Source organism: Crotalus tigris, unplaced genomic scaffold (genome assembly GCF_016545835.1).
Source record: "Crotalus tigris isolate CLP2741 ecotype Arizona unplaced genomic scaffold, ASM1654583v1 scf7180000017716.2861928, whole genome shotgun sequence".
NCBI lineage: Eukaryota > Metazoa > Chordata > Lepidosauria > Squamata > Viperidae > Crotalus > Crotalus tigris.
In genome coordinates this window covers 417,742-436,224 of record NW_024096587.1, presented here as the reverse complement: position 1 = coordinate 436,224, position 18,483 = coordinate 417,742, and the positions used below count along the sequence as shown (strand labels likewise).

The 18,483-nt window shown below is 39.1% G+C and overlaps 1 protein-coding gene across 7 annotated transcripts in view; it reads right to left on the bottom strand.

Moving 5' to 3' along the window:
• FAM131B (family with sequence similarity 131 member B) overlaps positions 1-18,483 on the bottom strand; it is an 82,847-nt gene that overhangs the window by 27,185 nt on the left and 37,179 nt on the right. For 5 of the 7 annotated variants that reach the window (XR_005556170.1, XR_005556169.1, XM_039338685.1 and 2 more), the window contains exons 2-4: positions 8,325-8,434; positions 5,111-5,146; positions 121-209 (exon numbers count right to left, since the gene is read on the bottom strand). Coding sequence is in view for 5 of the 7 variants with exons in the window: in XM_039338683.1 (XP_039194617.1) it covers positions 121-209; positions 5,111-5,146; positions 8,325-8,434 (235 nt within the window). In the remaining 2 variants the exon portion in view is untranslated. Of the gene's footprint in view, positions 1-115; positions 210-5,110; positions 5,147-6,049; positions 6,122-8,324; positions 8,437-18,483 lie in introns of those variants that run through there. The other 2 variants (XM_039338686.1, XM_039338684.1) reach the window with 2 other exon arrangements.

Sequence of the window (18,483 nt, the reverse complement as noted above, 5' to 3'; positions counted from 1 at the left end):
TGTTTCTTTTTACCCCCGTTGTTTCATAAAGATTTGAAGTTAGGACAAAAAGTGGATAAAACCCAGGTTAGTAAGAAGTACAAGAATTTCAGATTCTCAGGTTTGAGATCCTCACCAGATAGAGATGACTTAGCCAGAGCTCCAATCCCATAGGCATTTGAGTTTCGTTTCAGTTTGGGAAGAATTGAGGTTGTATCTTCCATGGATAGCTGAAAACAAGTCATACCAAGAAATAAAACATGAAATAGAGGAAAGGAGCAGAAGGTATTCTGATCTGAGTTTCTAAGAAAACAAGAAATATAAATCTAAAATAGAAGGAAGAAAGAAGAAAAAACAACAGTGACTGCAGAAATCTTACATGACGCTTTGACAGGTAAAAAAGTTTCTAAGGCAAGTATTAGTTTTACATCAGCTCTAATAAGCTAAAGTTACATTTGGTATCTGGCTGGCATGTGTTTTGCCAGCAATTTATGATATATTATATGAGAAGGTTAAAAGGCTGAAAATAAATAAAACTCAAGGTAAGCCTGTTGTGTATGTAAAGCTCCCATAACATAACAACTTCTAACATAATACAGCATCACTGTGGCAGCAGATTATAAATTTAGACAGGCTTACAGTATGTCACAGCGATAGCTGTATAATGTTGTAAATTGATAGTCTAAGTGGGTAGAGAAGAATAAGAGTGGATTATTGTTATCTGGATTCAGATAATACAGTGTGGATAAGGCCAGAAAGTGTTTTTCAAAGTGAAGATTTACCCAGCTGCTGTCTTATTTTGGTTCAATATAGAAGCCAGAATGATAAAGGAAAGACTAGATTCCTGGAATTCTGCACAGAAGTCACCACTTCTGCTCTACAGCATGCAATATAGCATACCTCATGTCTTATTACTTTTTTTCTGCCCCTGCTTCTCATCTTTGAATGCTGCACAAAGGAAACACTCAACATTATTGTTGAGGAACATGCTGTAGTCACAAAATGAAAAGAAGAAAAAATATACAGGAATTGTAGCCTTGCTGAAATTGGGTACAGATCCTTCAAAACCACAGATGTGTCAGTTAATTTTCCTTCCATATTATCCATATAAGCTATAAGAATCCATACTCCTGAGCTGCCTCTCCCTTCTTACTGAAAATCCCCTCCCCATACATACACTAGATTAGCCATTTTTCCTGAATTTGCTATTTATTGCAAATGGTATTGTGTAGGGCACAGAAAACCCAAGCACCAGAAAGAAAGTAGATGAAGAACAGTGTTGGTTTGAGGCCTTGTAGCTACTTTACCTTAAAGTAAAAATGGCAGTATTATGCACATATATTGTAAGTTACTCCTAGTATGTCCTACGTACTTGATACTTGTCTGCAGAAAATGGGCTACAAGTCATTGGCCACCTAATAAAAATTGTATTCAGAGCATTGAAGAATAGAAATCTATATTTAGCCATGATCTGCATATTATTGTATGCCTTTGAGGAGCTCATTATTGGTTGATCTAAGCAATTTATATGACAGTTAGTGATAAAATTAAATGGATAATTCCCATTTAATTACAATCTCTCCTTAGTAGAAGATATGAGATAGTTATTAAAAGTGTTATTCCTTAAAGAATGTACAGAATGCTAACTGTATACTTTATAGATATACAGAATGAATATATTTGCTTTTTTTCCCTATTGTGAAGAGTTTTTTTCTTTTAGATAATTTGTCTTGGGGGTATTCTTGTGATAGACTCTCGGCAAAGCAATTTCTGTAGTCTTTTTTTATCAAGTTTGGTTGTCCAAGTGCAGCATATTGTGGTTAACACAGAATTAGATTTATGTAATGATTTTGAGTTCCAGTCTAAAACTGTAGATTGTAGATAATCTAAATGAGTTTTCTTTTCTGGATATTTAGTTTTTGGGTGATGAAGATTACAGGACCTGGACTTCCGGTTCTGGATCGTGGTGCTCACAGCTGTGCGAAGAGACTGCTCTCTTCACCAGCTGGTTCTCTGTTGCCGGTAAACCCTTAATTGGGTCGAAAAGCTGCCCTGGAGGGGCGGCTACTGTTTAGGAGGTCCTCGTCATCCGTGGGAGAGCAGCAGCTTCTTCCACAGCCTGAGACTGTTCCTTTGGGCCAATGGTGGAAACACCGGCCAGTAAAATGGCTGTTCACCTTGCCGCTGTAACCAGAAGTCAGAAGAACATCTAAGCACAGGAACCACCGTGGCTGTACTGGATGAAACTTTTTTCTTTCCCCCTCTTGGTTCTCCTTTTTTTTGTGCCTGTAAAAAGCACCTTTGAAATCATTTCCCTGCTCTGAGAAGGCGGCGTTGATGAGTGTGGGAAAAAGAAGCTTATGGATTGAATTAATTTAAAGTGACTTTTTTTCTCTATTTTAATTTTTTTTATTCACTCTGGGGTCTTAGAAATTTTTTTTTAATATTGAATATTGAATCTACTATTGGACTTTGTTTATATCTGAAGAATTCTCATTTTCTCTGTGTTTTCTGATCTTGTTAATGATATTTCTGATGTCTGGGAGGAGATTTTATATTTTACTGAGGACACCTTGTGGAAAAAGTTAAAATTGCACTGTCTCTTTTTCTGATGGTGAGACTGGCTTTGACCTTCAGATTACCATAAAAAGGAAAAGACAAAGAAATTCAACAGCTGTATTTGTGGGGGTGGATACTGATTAAATGTTCTTTGAACACAGTCTCTACTAAAGATATAGATTGTTTCTAATTATTTTTGAAATGGAGAAACCTAATGTTCAACTTGACTATAAACTTATACTGGAAAAGCTTTATGAAGCTACTGACCAAATACATTTCTAAATAAAAGAGTGTACTATGGCAATAAAAAACAGAAATTTTGCTCTGAATTCACAAATTGACCCCAGACTACATCTGAGTATTTTATAGGCCAAAAAACAACAGAAGCGGAATCAACTAAAATTAAAGAAGATTCTTCTTTACTTTATATGCATGCTGATGAGATCTCTGAGGAACTAAAAAGGACTGTAATTAAATCACTTACAACTTTAAAACCAACAGAAATGAACAGACAAGCTCAACTAACTGAGAACTATGGCAGCTTGGATAAGCAATTATTAACTACAAAGTTGGACATAACTGAGCCTGTTATTCAACAGTTTCAAATGTGGAGACTTGACTCTTTAAAACAACAAGGGATTATTTACAAAGGAGCTAGGTCTTTAAAACAGAAAAGGAGACGTTTTTGTTTGACTCAAAGGATACTACAAGGAATAAAAAGTGACTTGTTCATTGATATAGAGGTGGTGTTATGGAAACCTGCCTGGCATAAAAAGAAAGCTAGAATAAGATTTAAGAGTGTGAGTTAAAGCTCTATATATTGGATTTAAAAGGCTTACTAGATATGGATTGATTTATGGCTTAAGACAGTTAAATAAGATGTTAGATTGAATAAAAATTAATTAAAGGTTTGAATTTAATAAGAAGACGTTCGTCTATATATTAACATGTTTGTTGTGGATATAGTAATTTTGGGAGGAGGTTAAAGGAGTTTGACACAGATATTGAGGGAGTGATAGATTATAAAGTATAGTAAAAATAGAAAGGTATTTTTTTCTTTTGTCTTTGTTTTTTTCTTTCTTTTTTTCTTTGAATTAATATTTTTCTTATTAGAAATGATAGCTATTTTATAATGCAAGAAGAATAAGAAAAAAGAAGAAATGATATTAATAAATGTTTATTGATTATGTTAAGGAAAAAGGGAATGGGAAGACACCTGAAGTGTTAATTATGTATTTAGATTAGCAATATGGAAGATAGTAACTGAAATAGTAAAACTTAATACAGGATTTGGATTTATTTAGATGAAATGGTACTGATTAAGAAAAAAAAAGGAATGATATTAATAAATGAATATTGATTGTGTTAATGAAAAAGGGAATGGAGAGACATCCGAAGTGCTAATTATGTATTTATATTAGCAATATGGAATATAGCAATTGAACTAGTAAAGCTTACTATAGGATTTGGATTTATTCAGATGAAATCTTATTGATGATTGTTTTGACTGACTTATTTGTATTGAAATACATTAACTTGAATATAATATATTACTAGAGGGAATAGAGAGGGATTCTTTTTTTTAACTTTTTTTTAATGATTTAATCTGAACTTCATGAGTATGACTTTGTTTTTGGACAACTTATTGCCCTGCCACCAGGTGATTCTTAAGCACTGGTTTGTAAAATGAAAAAACTAATAAAACTTGTGTTTGTTTTTTTTTAAAAAAGACTACAGGACCTAACTTCTTTAATGGCATTTGTACTTTATAATGAACAGTTTGAAATGTGATTTTTGTATCCTGCTTTTACAGAATTGTATGTGTTTGTATTTATGTATACATTTATACACAGTTTACAAAACTAGGAAAGTTGGAATAATTTAGATAAAGTCTGTATTATTTTAAACTGCTAGAATAAAAAAATAGTTGAGTCATTAAAATAGATGTTTTTTGATTATACTTGCAAATGATAATGATAATATCTTATAAAAATGCTTGCAAAATAAATTAAAATTAACTTATGTCCTTGAATCCAGACAGGCATATTCAAAACAGCTAGCAAAGTAGTCATTCAAATATACATCTACTTTAAGAGCACATTTTGAATACCCACCCACTCACAGATCAGGTTGTCTGCTGCTGAGGAGATCTGTTCCAGGGAGTGATGTGGGATCATGGACAAAATGTTCAGTTAATTGGAATTTGATCTTGAAACACACATATTTTCAGTGTGTTGAGCTGGTATTCAGATCAATTATTTGTTTTTTCTAGATAAATTGGATAGAAGCAGAAAAATGTTCAATCTAAGGTAGGGGTCCTCAAACTTGGCCCTTTTATAACTTGTGGACTTCAACTCCCAGAATTTCTCAGCCAGCGTGCCTGGCTGAGGAATTCTGGGAGTTAAAGTCCACAAGTCATAAAAGGGCCAAGTTTGAAGACCCCTGATCTAAGGTATGACCCAGAATTTACTAAAAGCAAGATGGGTCCCTAATGGTGGGTTCCTAAAGACCCACCTGAAGCAAGACTCTCACATAGACAGATTGACTCATGTAGCATACTGGATATACTCACATTAATGCCATCCCAGGAGAAATCTGTCCGTGTTTGCTATGTAAGAAGAAGATAAAACATTATTAACATACCCAAATTCTCTCCATACCATATTCATTTCATGTAGTAGTTGGCATTATTGCTTCCTCTACCAAGGATTTCAGAGACCAGGGTGCATGCTTTTAGGACAGTAGTTACAATTGTAAGTGTATAGCACAATAAATAAAGATTGAGGAGAGGGAAAAGCAAACTGAGATGTGGTGAGAAAATATAATTATTCTGGGATCGAAGCTGCATGGCATTGAACATAAGTGATACTGTCAGATGTTCATTTAAACAATGAGTTGAAAACTTATTCATAGCAGCAGTAGATGATTAAGTAGCTTTAGATTTATAAAATTGCCTAAAGCTTAGGCACAAAGCTAGCTGGGTGACCTTGGGCCAATTACTTTCTCTCAGTTGTAGGAAGGAGGTAATGGCAAAGAACTTTTAAAAAATTGTGCCAAGAAAATTGCAGGCACTTGTCTAGGAAGTCCCCAAGAATTGGACACAACTGAACAGAACAAGGACAAAGTACTTATAGCAAAATAGCTTCACTTTTCTCCTTTTTACTTATTTTTTTCCATTCTAGCTTTCTTCTTTGTTCATCTTCCCTTAGTTCTGCCAAGATGAAATACTCTTCCTGAAAGCTACCTTCCTTTTATTATTTTCCTTACTCATCCATTTTTTGATGTGGCACTTTACTTATAGAAAAGCTTTCCACCCAATATTTGCTCTACTTTATCTATATATAAATACTTTTGTCTCATCCTTTTCTGTCTAATTGAATTGACTCATCTCTTCAATTCTTCTTTTTAGTTTCCTAGATGCTGTCTCATATATTGTTTCTGAGATTGCATATTGGCAGGAAGACAGTTTAGTATCGTTACTTGATATGGCTTCACATTTCCTCAGAAATACCTCTGATTCTCCAACAATCAGTTGATGGCAATGAAGAGTAAGCAACTTCTGTCACTGTCTTAAGAGTAACTCCTGCAACAGGAGGAAGATGGGATTACTAGCATGATGGAAAGTGCCCAGCAATGTCATTAACTCATCATGGAAGGTCCACGTTGCTTCCTGCATGGATCTGAAGCCACCACCAGTCTATATATAGGATTATAATACATTTCAGCACATTTGAAAACCTTTTCCAGCGCTACGTGTAAATTATCCCAAGCAATGTAGCCCCACCTAAAGTTGCGTTCGCATATGCATGTGAAAACATGGGAATTTAATGCAAATTTAACCAATGAAGTGTGTTGCTAAGTTTGCTTTCAAGCATAGTTTTCCATAGTTGTTTAGTAATGTTTGTCTATTTAATGATTCTAAGATTAAATATTAAATATTTTTATTACAATATGGGTCCTTAAAGAGAAATGTCACACTTTACTCTTAAGAACTTCTGCCCAGTACATCTCAAAGTACAAGAGTTTCTGGTAACAGTACTGCAGAAAATTGCTATCTGACATTGAAAGAAGGTGGTGGTCAAAATAGAGAAAACTAGTCTGGTTTAATTATTGAGCCATTGAGTCTGATTAAAGGCAAAGCTCTGAGTAGCCCAACAATTATATTACAACAGTGGTCCACGAGATGCCAGTAGAAAATTTTAAAATGGAGAAAAATGGAATCACCTGAGCCAATTCTCCTACCATTCAAATGGATATATCACACTGAGTAATCAAAATCCCCTGAAGAGACATTTCAGGAATCACAATTTAAGTAAGCATACATCAAAATACTTCCATCCATTTGCAGGAGTTTCCTAAAAACTAAAATGTCATGCTTGAATAGCATTTATCTATTTAAAAAAGCTCATTAAATTTCATTCCATACAGCCTATTAGATAAATAGGCTACACACAATTATCAAAGAATCAAACAAAGTTATGCAAGAAGGATAATCTACGTGAAGCCATCTACTCTATGCTGATGGATAATGAAAACACATATACACAAAGAGCTAGCCTCTATGTTTTTCCCTAACCCTAATTTCAATACATGGGTCTGAAAAGTTTGAACTTCTTCAGGCACCCTGAGATCTAGTCATGTTTTCTCTCCTGCAATTGATTGGACTTATACAGAGAAACAGATTTTCTCTGTATAAATTATCCAAGTATTGTGGGGAGAGCTACATGATTATAGCAGAAAGAAAAGCATGTAGTGTGTTGTTTTCCGCACTGAAATTCTTTTTGCTTGGTAGTTGGCAGGCTGACCGTTATTTGATTAAAAAGGGAGGACATTTCTGCACTCACATTTTCTATTCCATCATAATCATACTCAATCCAGTCTGGTTCTTAGCTGAGTGCCAGAAGGAAAAAAAATTATTAGAGGCCCCTAGGGGACCAGGGCTAGTCATACTTGATGCACAAGACTTACTACCAAGTCATTAAATGGCCTGAACTGAATAGAGATTCTATAGCAAAAAGAGAAAATTCTCTGCATGATCAAAAGAATACAAGAGGATACTGTATAGAGAACATGTGGTTTTAGTCTTGCCAGTACTCATTGGAGAAATTTCACAGATAAGGATTTGTCCTAGGCCAGTGGTGGCAAACCTATGGCATGTATGCCAGAGGCAACACTCAGAGCCCTCTCTGTGGGCATGGGCGCCGTCACCCTAGTCCCGCCTCCCCCTATGGCCTCCTCCTCACCAGCAGCCCCCCCGGAGAGTTGTCCCCGGGCGCGGCCCATGCAGAGCAGCACAGCCAAGGACATGACAGCCGGACAGCAGGGACAAGACTCGGTCCTCGCATCCCATTGCGTGCAGATGATGTTGCGGAGCGCAGGTGGATGGCGTGGCTGTGGAGGCGATAGGTGGCCCTGCGGGCAGGGGGCAGGGTGGGGGTGGGCAGAGCAGTTTTTGGGTACTTGGTGTCTAAAAGTTTTGCCATCACTCTCCTAAGCTCTTCATGGAATACTGCCAAGATGTTTTTCACAGCTAATAGTTCTAGAATCTTATTGGATTTGAATTTCAAACAATTATTTGGTTTCCTGCCAATCTACATCAAGTCAAAATAAAAATTCAAAAAACTCTACCACTGTCAACAATAAAACACCCCCACCCCTTTTTACTATTTGAAAGATCCTGGATCTTCATCCTGGAACATACTTGTTTCTGTGCTTTTGGTTGGGGAATTCTCTTTGCTGCTGATCCTTGAATGCTCTCTTCTCTATGACATGGAATGAATGCTCACCTCAGTAGATGGTCTATGGATGCTGCTTCCATGGAGTGAGCTGGTGCTGTCCATATTGATCTGGTCCACATCTTTTAGCCCTTTCCAGTCCACAGCAATCACTTCGTTTCCTGAAGCCACACAAAAAGTAATCAGACTTCCTACTTTTGTAGTGATTGCATTCCAAAATTTCCCTGGCCTGGGATGTGCCATAGCTGATACAAAATGTTAATATAAGCAGGAATCTCTGAGAAAGGCAGTCACACATTTCATTAGGATGTCCCCTCGCCCCAAAGAAGATAATATGCTATTGAATCAAACAGTGATCTGACATTTTAAAAAATGTTAGAAGATCAGATGAAATAATATGAATGGCTGAAATATTGTTGAAGGCCAGGAAAATTGCAACATTCATCAACCATTGAAACTGAGTGAAAAGAGACACTTGGATTTCAGTACAGCATAACACCAAGCTTTAAGAAAATGTGTTGTCACTTTAGATTCTTGGTACACTTTTTCACTACAGAAAAATACATTAGAAGTTTAATAAATAAATATTAACTGGCATTTGGGGTACTGATTCAAAAGAATCAAATTCAGTCACTAATATCAAAATTATGAAGGATGATTATCTACAGAGTCGTGGTTCTTAAGCCCTCTGAGTCCCCTCTGAGGACAACTGAAAACTGATGGCCCTGTTTCCTGCTCTTTTTAGATAGAAAACACAAATAAATCATATTGCAAGCTAAAAAAAGATCATAATCTAAAAGAAAAAAGAAACTCCTGAAATACTAAGGAAAAAAACAGTACTACCCAAATGTGTGTTACATTCCCACCCATCCTTATATATGTGGCCCTTGGTCACAAAACTTTGCTCACCCTAATCCAATAATGTACATATGAAATGTAGATGTTGAAAATTTGGGACTAGATTGTTGATAGCTACACTATAAACCTTAAATACCACATGGAGACTAATTTCAAACAGGATTTGTACAGACAGACATTTAAACAGGACTTGTCATTCTTTTCTCCAAGAATCAAGAGCCTCCCTGTTTCACAAACCATTCCCCATAGCCAAAATACATAGATCATTAGATCATGCAGTCATGTATTTTCCTCTCCCCCTCTCATTTTTCAGATAGCTGAAACAGTTCTAGGCATAACAGGATGGGTGTTTTGCACTTTAAATTATACCTAACCAATACTGAACCATCTTAAGAAAATTTACAAAACTGGCTTCTTTTCTTAATCTGATCCTAAATAGTAAAAGTATGTCGTGTGGTACATTAAACATCTCCTCAGGATAATGGGGGTTCTGAAAATGACAATAATGCTAACTATTTTGCTGTAATTATACACAGAGAAAAATTTAAAGCGGATTCAAATCAACAGGGTGTTTCAATTATAAGCACTTAATATGTATTTGAAAGTATTGAGCACTTGCCAGAAAGTGTACCATTAAACATAAATTCATAACAGGGTGTGTACTTCATGATCTTCATGGCAAAATGTTGCCATGACATTCAATGGCACAAGCACAAAAGAGCTAACTTGAATGGAAGGAATGAAGCAATAATAAAAAGAGAACAGGAATTTATAGAATTGAAAAAGAAAATGTGATGAAAAAATTGCTGGATTGCTCTCTGAATTCTGTTTTGACAAGTAAGCAGACAGGGGTTTCAGTTTTGTCTGTGCAAGTACATCAGCACTGCTCACAGTGCACAACACCAAGCTGTTGGCATGTCCAAGCAAAGCAGAAAAGAAAACCTGGAGCGTGGTGCAATATGGCTCTGCTTTGCACACACTAGCACTCCCACTCTGCCTGGATAAGCTAATATCTATGTTAAATCTATGTGAATTGCTGGGGGATGCTAGTTTTGCCCCATGAAAATCAACATTGCCCCCTCAGTCCCCACAACTCATATTCACCTTAGTGTAGTCATAATTATTCTCGTATATTCATTATACTAATTTTTGTTTCCTTTCTTCATGGAGGTCTGAGATAGTTAACTTCCATGATGTTCTTCCATAATATAGTTGGATTTCTGAGTCTTCCACAGTATAATTGGGTTGCTTATATTACCTAATAGACAGATGTATTCAAAAATGATTTGAATAATATCCATACTAAATAGTATGAACATCATGAGGGATGAATTCAAAGATTTTATAGCATAGAGCAGGGGTAGGCAACCCAAAACACTCAGAGAGCCACTTGGACCCGTTTCCCACCAAAAACAAAACACTGGGAGCCGCAAAACCCTTTTGATATCTAAAATGAAGATAACACTGCATAGATCCTTTTTTACATTATATATAACATAAAGGTAAAAAAGGATATATGCATTGTTATCTTCATTTTAGATATCAAAAGGGTCTCTCTCTCTCCCACCCTCTCTCTCTTTCTGCCCTTGGTCTGCCAGTCCCCTTCCCTCACTCTCTTTCTCTCTCTGTCTCTTTCCTCTCTTTCTCTCTCCCTCTCTCTCTCTCTTTCTCTCTCTCTTTCTCCCCCCCCCTCCTGTCTTCTGCTCACCTGACAAGCTGGCTTCAAGCTGTTCTCCAACAAGCTCAGGGGTAGGCAACCTCGGCTCTTTTATGACTCATGGACTTCCAGAATAGCTGGACTAGCTAGCTCTCTCCTGCCCTTCCGGCTTCCTGTTTCCTGCAGAGATGCAGCAAAAGGAGGAGCCCCACCCTAAAAGCTTTTCAGCTCTCTTTTACACACACACACACACACACACCACAAACACACACAAATACAAACACACACACGGAGAGAGAGAGAGAGAGAAACAGGGAAGCACAAGTGCCTCTGTCTGTCGGTCTCTCTCTCCCTCCCCCCCCCTCTCTCTGCAAATAGCAGAGGAGGCTGGGAGCCACAGGGGAAGGCTCAAAGAGCCGCATGTGGCTCCGGAGCTGCAGGTTGTTGACCTGTGGCATAGAGGTTTAGATGTTTTTGGGTTGGGCAGATATATGACGTTCTTTGCCCTGCATGGGAGATCAATGGCGCACTAATCCTCTAAACTAATTGCTGTAATTAATTGGATATGTAGGGTTATGCTTTCATTCTTCTTTATATTTTCACTGACAGTTTTCAATGCATTCTCCAATGGAAGTCTCTAGAGAGTAAATGCCATTGCAAAAAAGGAAAAAGCCCATCTTGGTTGAATGGAGTGCTCTGATGTTGTCCATCTTTGCTACTAGGAGTGCTGTAAAACTGATGCATCAAATATTGCTGATTGTCTCTAGATTTTTTTATAATTCCTTAGCTTGATGCGATTTGACTTTATAGTGACATTTGGACAATAATTTCTGTGTCATAAAATATCTGTAGTGGGATTGCATGCAGCCACGCATAGACTTCATTTCTGTGACATGACCACTACGATGTTGTCTAGAAGAGCACAGTGGCACACAGTCAGTATGCAGCCCTCAACCTTTTCTTTGGCCTAGTAGTTTGACTATTTACATTTGATTATGCATGTCAGTAAATTATTACTTTTACAGTATACAATTTGATGAAATAGTACTTGCAAAGCAATATATTACAAGCTATTTAAAAATATTTAGCAGTATTTACTATAAACTCTATAAACACTTCAGGAAGAAAAAAAGTCTTCTGAATTCCTTATCCAGTTCCTATTGTTCAAGCACAAAAACATCTTTTTTTGAAGAGGTCCTCAAGGGAGTTCTTTTCTAACCAAATTGTGGAATCTATCACAGAAGTTCTATTTATAAAGAATAATTACAAAATACAAATCCCTGTTTTTATATTTTACTCTTACCAGCCAGTCCAAATATTGTGCAGTATAAAATTATTGTTCATCTAGTGATGACTGATTATTATACAATTATACAGGACCCGAAGGCATTCCTGAAAAGCTACAGTTTGAGCCAATTTGATTTTTGGGGGGGGGGGACTGCTGTTCCAGACAAAGGGGTGGGGTGGACAGAAAGTGAGAAGTCCTGTCAGCTCTATAAGGCAAACCAGACTAAAAAACAGACACTGTAGTCATAAAACTACTTTTATTAGAAGAGCTATAGAAACAGTAATGTGCAAGTCTGGATGTGTCTCTCTTCCTCCCCTTTTACCTTTATGTGAATAGTTGAGCAGGGGGGCACTGTATAAGCAAACCACTTCCTTGGGCTTGGCTCAAGCCTCATTTATCATTTTCTAGGCCACAGATCTACCTCTGTCCTTCAAGATCTTCCGCTATAGTCATTACAAGGCCCTGCTCCATACTCCCTGTAGATCAGACAAACACAAGGCCCGGGGGCCAGATGCGGCCCGCGAAGTGGTTTCATGTGGCCCCCGAAGCCATCCTGGAAACAATGAGCAAACGGCCCCCTTTGCCTTAGCCCTGGCCCAGGCCAGCTGGAAGCCAATGTACAATTTTGTGGTGGCCATCTATGCATTCAGTCTTAGCTTCACAAAGCTGTCTGGAAACAACGAGGAACCAGGAGAACCTTGAGCAGCAGCCTTGAGGAAGTGGGGCTGGGCTTGGTGCTGCGGGTGCTCAAGGGCCTGGCTGGGCATTTGACCTCTGCTGCCCAGGGCTCTGGGCAGCCCACACCACCATCCAGCCCTCCCGCATGGCCTGAGAGGAACAGTGAGGCTCCTCCAGTGGACCATGCCTTGGCACTTGCCCTGGTCCCACCCCCTTCTGCCAGAAACCCTCAGATCTGTTCCACTCCTGCCCAGGCCCCCACAGTCACCCTTGACGTGAATGATGTAGAGCTGGCCACGCCCACCCAGTAGGCCACACTCACTCCATCCACGCCCACCCAGAAAGCTGCACCCACCCTGGCCACACCCACCTGGCCCCCTGAGGGCAACCACAATGCTGATGCAGCCCTCAATGAAATTGAGTTTGATACCCCTGCTGTAGATGATGCTCCCTCAGCAAAGGAGCCAGAGTGAATGATCGCTTCAAGATCTTAATGGATGGACAGAACTACTGGGAATAAGTAATCCTGAATCACAGAGGTCTTTAAAGGTGTTAGAGAATTTTAATTTCTCTGTTGGTGAAAAATAAATCAGAAGCTCTCACAGTTGACTGCATTTAGCTGATTCAAAATAACTTCTTTATATTTATATCAAAATATTTACAATACAATACATTCTTCTTTACAGCAACATAGCTCAATGAAGACTTCTTACAGAGAGATACAGAGACTGGAAATCCAGCTCCTAACTCAATACCCTTTTGTACAGCCTCAGTAGAACTTTCTTCACATTGGCTGACTGAGTTACCACATGACTCTTCCTGCTCATGAATATTCCAACACTCCTCCCTTCATGACAGGAAGAGACATCAGACCTATTGACTTAATACATTCTCCATAGTGAACACCACCCAATGGTTTAGTCATCATGTCTGCCAAATTATCCTCAGAAGAACAATGATGTAAACTAATCAATTTTCCTTTTACAGCTTCCCTGACATTACAATACTTAATATCTACATGTTTACTTCTGTTCTTCACCCTGTCATCAGTTGCCATTTTTATACAATTAACATTGACTTCAAATACCTTTTTCTTATACACCCACTTACAATCCACAGCTTTGGTTCCCTGTGGCAAAGCCACTGATTTAAATAGATTTCATCTCTTTATCCATGGCCTCCTTCCATCTTTCTTGCTTAGCTTTTAGTAATGTCAACACTTCTTTATAACTTCTTGGCTCATACCACACATTGCAAACCTTTACCTTGCTGGCAGAATACCTGTCAGGCGGAATTCCTTTGTTACATCGCTCTGACCTACGTGGTATTAACTGCTCCTGTGTCTCAAGTCTATCTGGCTTCATGTCTTGTTCAGCCTCTCCTCCCTGAACTTTGACATCTTCAATAATCATTTTCCATCATTAGATGAGTTATTGTCGTTAAATAGATCACCATCATTAAGTGAGACATACCCAGAATTTGCATTAATTCTGTCCCAATTTTGTTCTGCAAAATTAGCAGACCTTGAAATTACAATTCTTTTACTTCCATCGCTAAAGCGATATCCTTTTGACCCTGGCTCATAGCCCACAAACCTGAGCTTTCTTGCCTTTTGCTGTCCCTTTCTTCTGATTGCTTTCGGAATATGTACCCATGCAGTACTTCCAAAAATTCTCAAATGTGCCAGTGATGGCTTTCTCCCATATAGAATGGCATATGGAATATTATTAATGGAGGAACTCCACAGCCTGTTAACTATATAATTGGCAGTCAATATGGCTTCTCCCCAATATGATCTGCTCATACCAGAATCCTCTAATAATGAATCTTTCATTGTTTGCAAAACACCATTCCTTCTTTCAGCTACACCGTTCTCTGCTGCTGTGTAAGGATTTGTACGTCTGTGTCTTTTCCCCAGCTGCCTCAACCATTGTTGGAACTTAGTTGACATAAATTCAGTACCTCTGTCAGTTTGCAACTGACACACTTGTTGTCTGTACCTTCTCTCTACAAAACTTACTCACCGTTTGAATTGTTGTAGCACCTCTGTCTTTCCTCTAAGCAAGTAGCAAAAACTATACCTGCTATAATCATTAACAATTACCAGTGCATATTTTGCTCCTCCCAAACTGGCTTACATAGGTCCCACCAGATCTGCATGGACCAGCTCTAGAGCTATTTTTGTTTGTCTTGTGCTACATTTACTAACTGGGAATGCCTTTGACTTCGATGCTTTGCATACTGCACAGTCCAAATATATTTTGCATCCCTTCAAATTTAGCCCTTCTGCAAACTCTTGCATTTGCTGCAAAACTTTAAAGCTTGCATGGCCAAGTCTTCTATGTAGAAGATGAATGCATGAATCATGCTCTGCAACATTCTTAAATATATGGGAACATTGAACCTTTTGTCCCTGCAATAAATACAGATTATCTTCCTTTATGCCTTCTGCACAAATATTCCCATTCCTTTTGATGAGACACTTCCCATTTACAAAAATTATCTCAAAACCTTGTTTGTCTAAATTAACAAATTATGTTCCATCTCAGGTACACAAAGCATATTGATAAACTTTTATTCCAAATATGGAATTTTTTCATTGTCTTTTACAATGACTTTTGCTTTCTGGCCATTTGCCAAAGCCACCGCTTCTTGTGCTACTGGAACAAACCTGCAAAATAATTCAGAGTCATTTACAATTGTTTGACTTGCCCCACTGTCTATTAGCCACTTGTCTCTGTTGTTGCTATAGCAAACTTTTGCAACAACAAAATGTTCCTTTTGCAAATCAGTCCTTTTTGCTTGCACAAATGTCTTTCGCTGCAAATTGTTCCTCTGCAAACAGTTCCTTTTCAGATGTGTGTTTGCTCCACAAATGTAGCAATTCTTTTCTTGTTGAGCTCTCTGCTTGCAAAATCTCTCTTTTGATGCAACTTGGTCCCATCTGCTCCTTGTTTCTTCTCCGGAGACTTGCAGTCTGGACCCCCCTCCTTAGGAATTTCACCTCCTCATGGCTGTTCCTAAAATGTTGCTTTTCTTCTTCATTAAGCAAACATGCCTTTAAAGCCTCAAAATTTAAGTCTTGCTCTTCTTTACACTCAAATATCACAGAAACTGTGTCCCAGGTTTTATCTAAACTGTTCAACACCAATAAAACCTTCTGGGACTCAGGGAATTTAATCCCACATTGTTCTAAGTCAGTGGTTCTCAACCTGTGGGTTGGGACCCCATTTGGGGTCGAACGACCATTTCACGGGGTCGCCAAACAATGCAGTCCGCCATTTTTCCCCCTTTTCCTTAGCTGTGCTACTCCCTTTTATTCTATTGGCTTTTGAAAGCCAATAGAATAGACTCTCTTGAATAGAGTCTAATTCTATTGGCTTTCAAAAGCCAATAGGAATTGTCCAGGCTGTCTCTGCCCTGCTGAGCCCGCCAAAAGTCCCATTCTGCAAACGGTGCTGCAAGTTGTCTCAGCGAAGGCAAGCTGTCTGGAAGCTTCCACCCCTCCCTGCTGAGCAACTACTAAAAATGTAAGTAAAAGAGGGCCAGGGGTGGGAGGTGGGAGGCCGGTGGGCGCAGGGAAGGTTGCTGGCACATGTGGGGCCCGGCAGGTGCTTTACCTCCCTTGGGCTGGGCCAGCTGGTGGACCAACTGGTGGTCGGCCTGTGCCGTCTCTGCCACTTGCCAGCTACGCCTCGGCCGGCGCAGGGGGCGGCACCATGCATGCGTGGCACTCCCGGGCAGGGAAAGCCCTTGACTTACGACTGGTTGGGTAGTCCTCGACTTATGACTGGTTGGGGGGTCGCGGCATTAAAAAGGTTGAGAACCACTGTTCTAAGTCCAAAAATAAACTTTGCATTTTATTTAAATGCTGTTCCACAGATTCACCTAGTTGCAAACAGGCCCTGTAAAGTTTTGACAATTGCACTATATTGCATGCAGAAACATTCACGTGCACAGCTCTCAATTTCAACCAAATCTCCTTTGCAGTCTTTAAATTTGCAACATTTAGAAATTGTTCATCATCTAAATTCAAGATGAGATAAGCCATTGCTTGATCATGACTTTTCTGATCAGCAGCTGCAAACACTTGTGGTGGATTTTCTACGATATACCATAGCTCTTTTGCTTTGAGCAAACATTCCATTTTTGCAGTCCATATAATGTAATTCTTCTGGCCTAAACGAGGCATAGAGCTTTCCTTAAATTCCATTGCAGCCATTCTGCTAATTCTGCCTTGTTCTTATACTTTCTAAACACAGGCAATTTCTTCCAGCTTTAAATTATAATGCATTCCTTAGTAAGCTCTGGGCCCATAACCTGTTAGAGAATTTTAATTTCTCTGTTGGTGAAAAATAAATCAGAAGCTCTCACAGTTGACTGCATTCAGCTGATTCAAAATAACTTCTTTATATTTATATCAAAATATTTATAATACCATACATTCTTCTTTACAGCAACATAGCTCAATGAAGACATCTTACAGAGAGATACAGAGACAAACCTGAGACTGGAAATCCAGCTCCTAACTCAATTCCCTTTTGCACAGCCTCAGTAGCACTTTCTTCACATTGGCTGACTGAGTTACCACATGACTCTTCCTGCTCATGAATATTCCAACAAAAGGTGATAAGCAGACCTTGAATTGCGTCTAGGAACATGCGGGTAACCGGGCAGCTTTTCAAACAGTGGTGTTGCATGAACAAATTGACTGGCAAACATAGCTGCCTGAGCCATTGTCTTCTGGACCATCGGAAGCTTCTTTTTGTGGCGTTGCTGGACAGAATTTGTGCATTGTCAAAATTGAATTGATGGTCTTGTTCAGCCATGTGTGTCCAGACTTGCGAATATTGTTCGCCCCTCTTAATCGCCAATTTATGTTCATGTAGGCGGGTCTTTAACCTTTTTGATGTTTCGTCCACATAGTTACTCTGGCAGTTCTTCCAATTAATTCTATACACTACCGCTGATCTCTCTGTGGTGGGGAGAGAGTCTTTGGGGCACATAACTCTTGATCGCAATGTCTGGCTAGGTTTATGAGCCACCTTTATGTTGTAGGGGGCCAATAATCTAGCCGTCGCCTCGGAGACATTACTAATGTATGGTAAAGAGACACGTGTTGTTTGTACCAGGGGTTCTTCCTTCCGTCGATTATCCCGGGGTTCAGGTATTATACTGTGCTGTTTTATGAACCTCAACGGGTATCCATTTAACCGGCAAACACGAAACAGATGTCTCCTCTCTTCCACCTTAGACTCAACCATGCTGCAGTGTGAGTGCACCCGCTTAAACAGCGTCCTGATGCAGCTAACTTTATGGGATACTGGGTGGTTACTACCATAGTGGAGGATTCGATCCGTATGGGTGGGGTTGCGGTAAACCTTCGTTTTTAACAATCCATCTGATGAACATTGGATCAACCCGTCCAGGAAGGCTAGCGAGCCCCGGTTCTCCTCCTCCACCATAAACCTGATATCCGGATATACCGAAATCAGTATTCCCATAAAGTTAGCTTTGTGGCATCGCTTGATGACGACAAATGTGTCATCCACATACTGAGCCCAAAACCTGGGCTGGTAACGGGTCATACCCTCGCGCTCCAGCTGTTGGAGCACCTCTTCTGCTATCACACTGGAGATAGGGGAGCCTATGGGTGTGCCTTTTACTTGTTCAAATGTGACCCCTTGGAAGGTAAAATAAGGGATCTGTGCCGAACGGAGAGGATAATC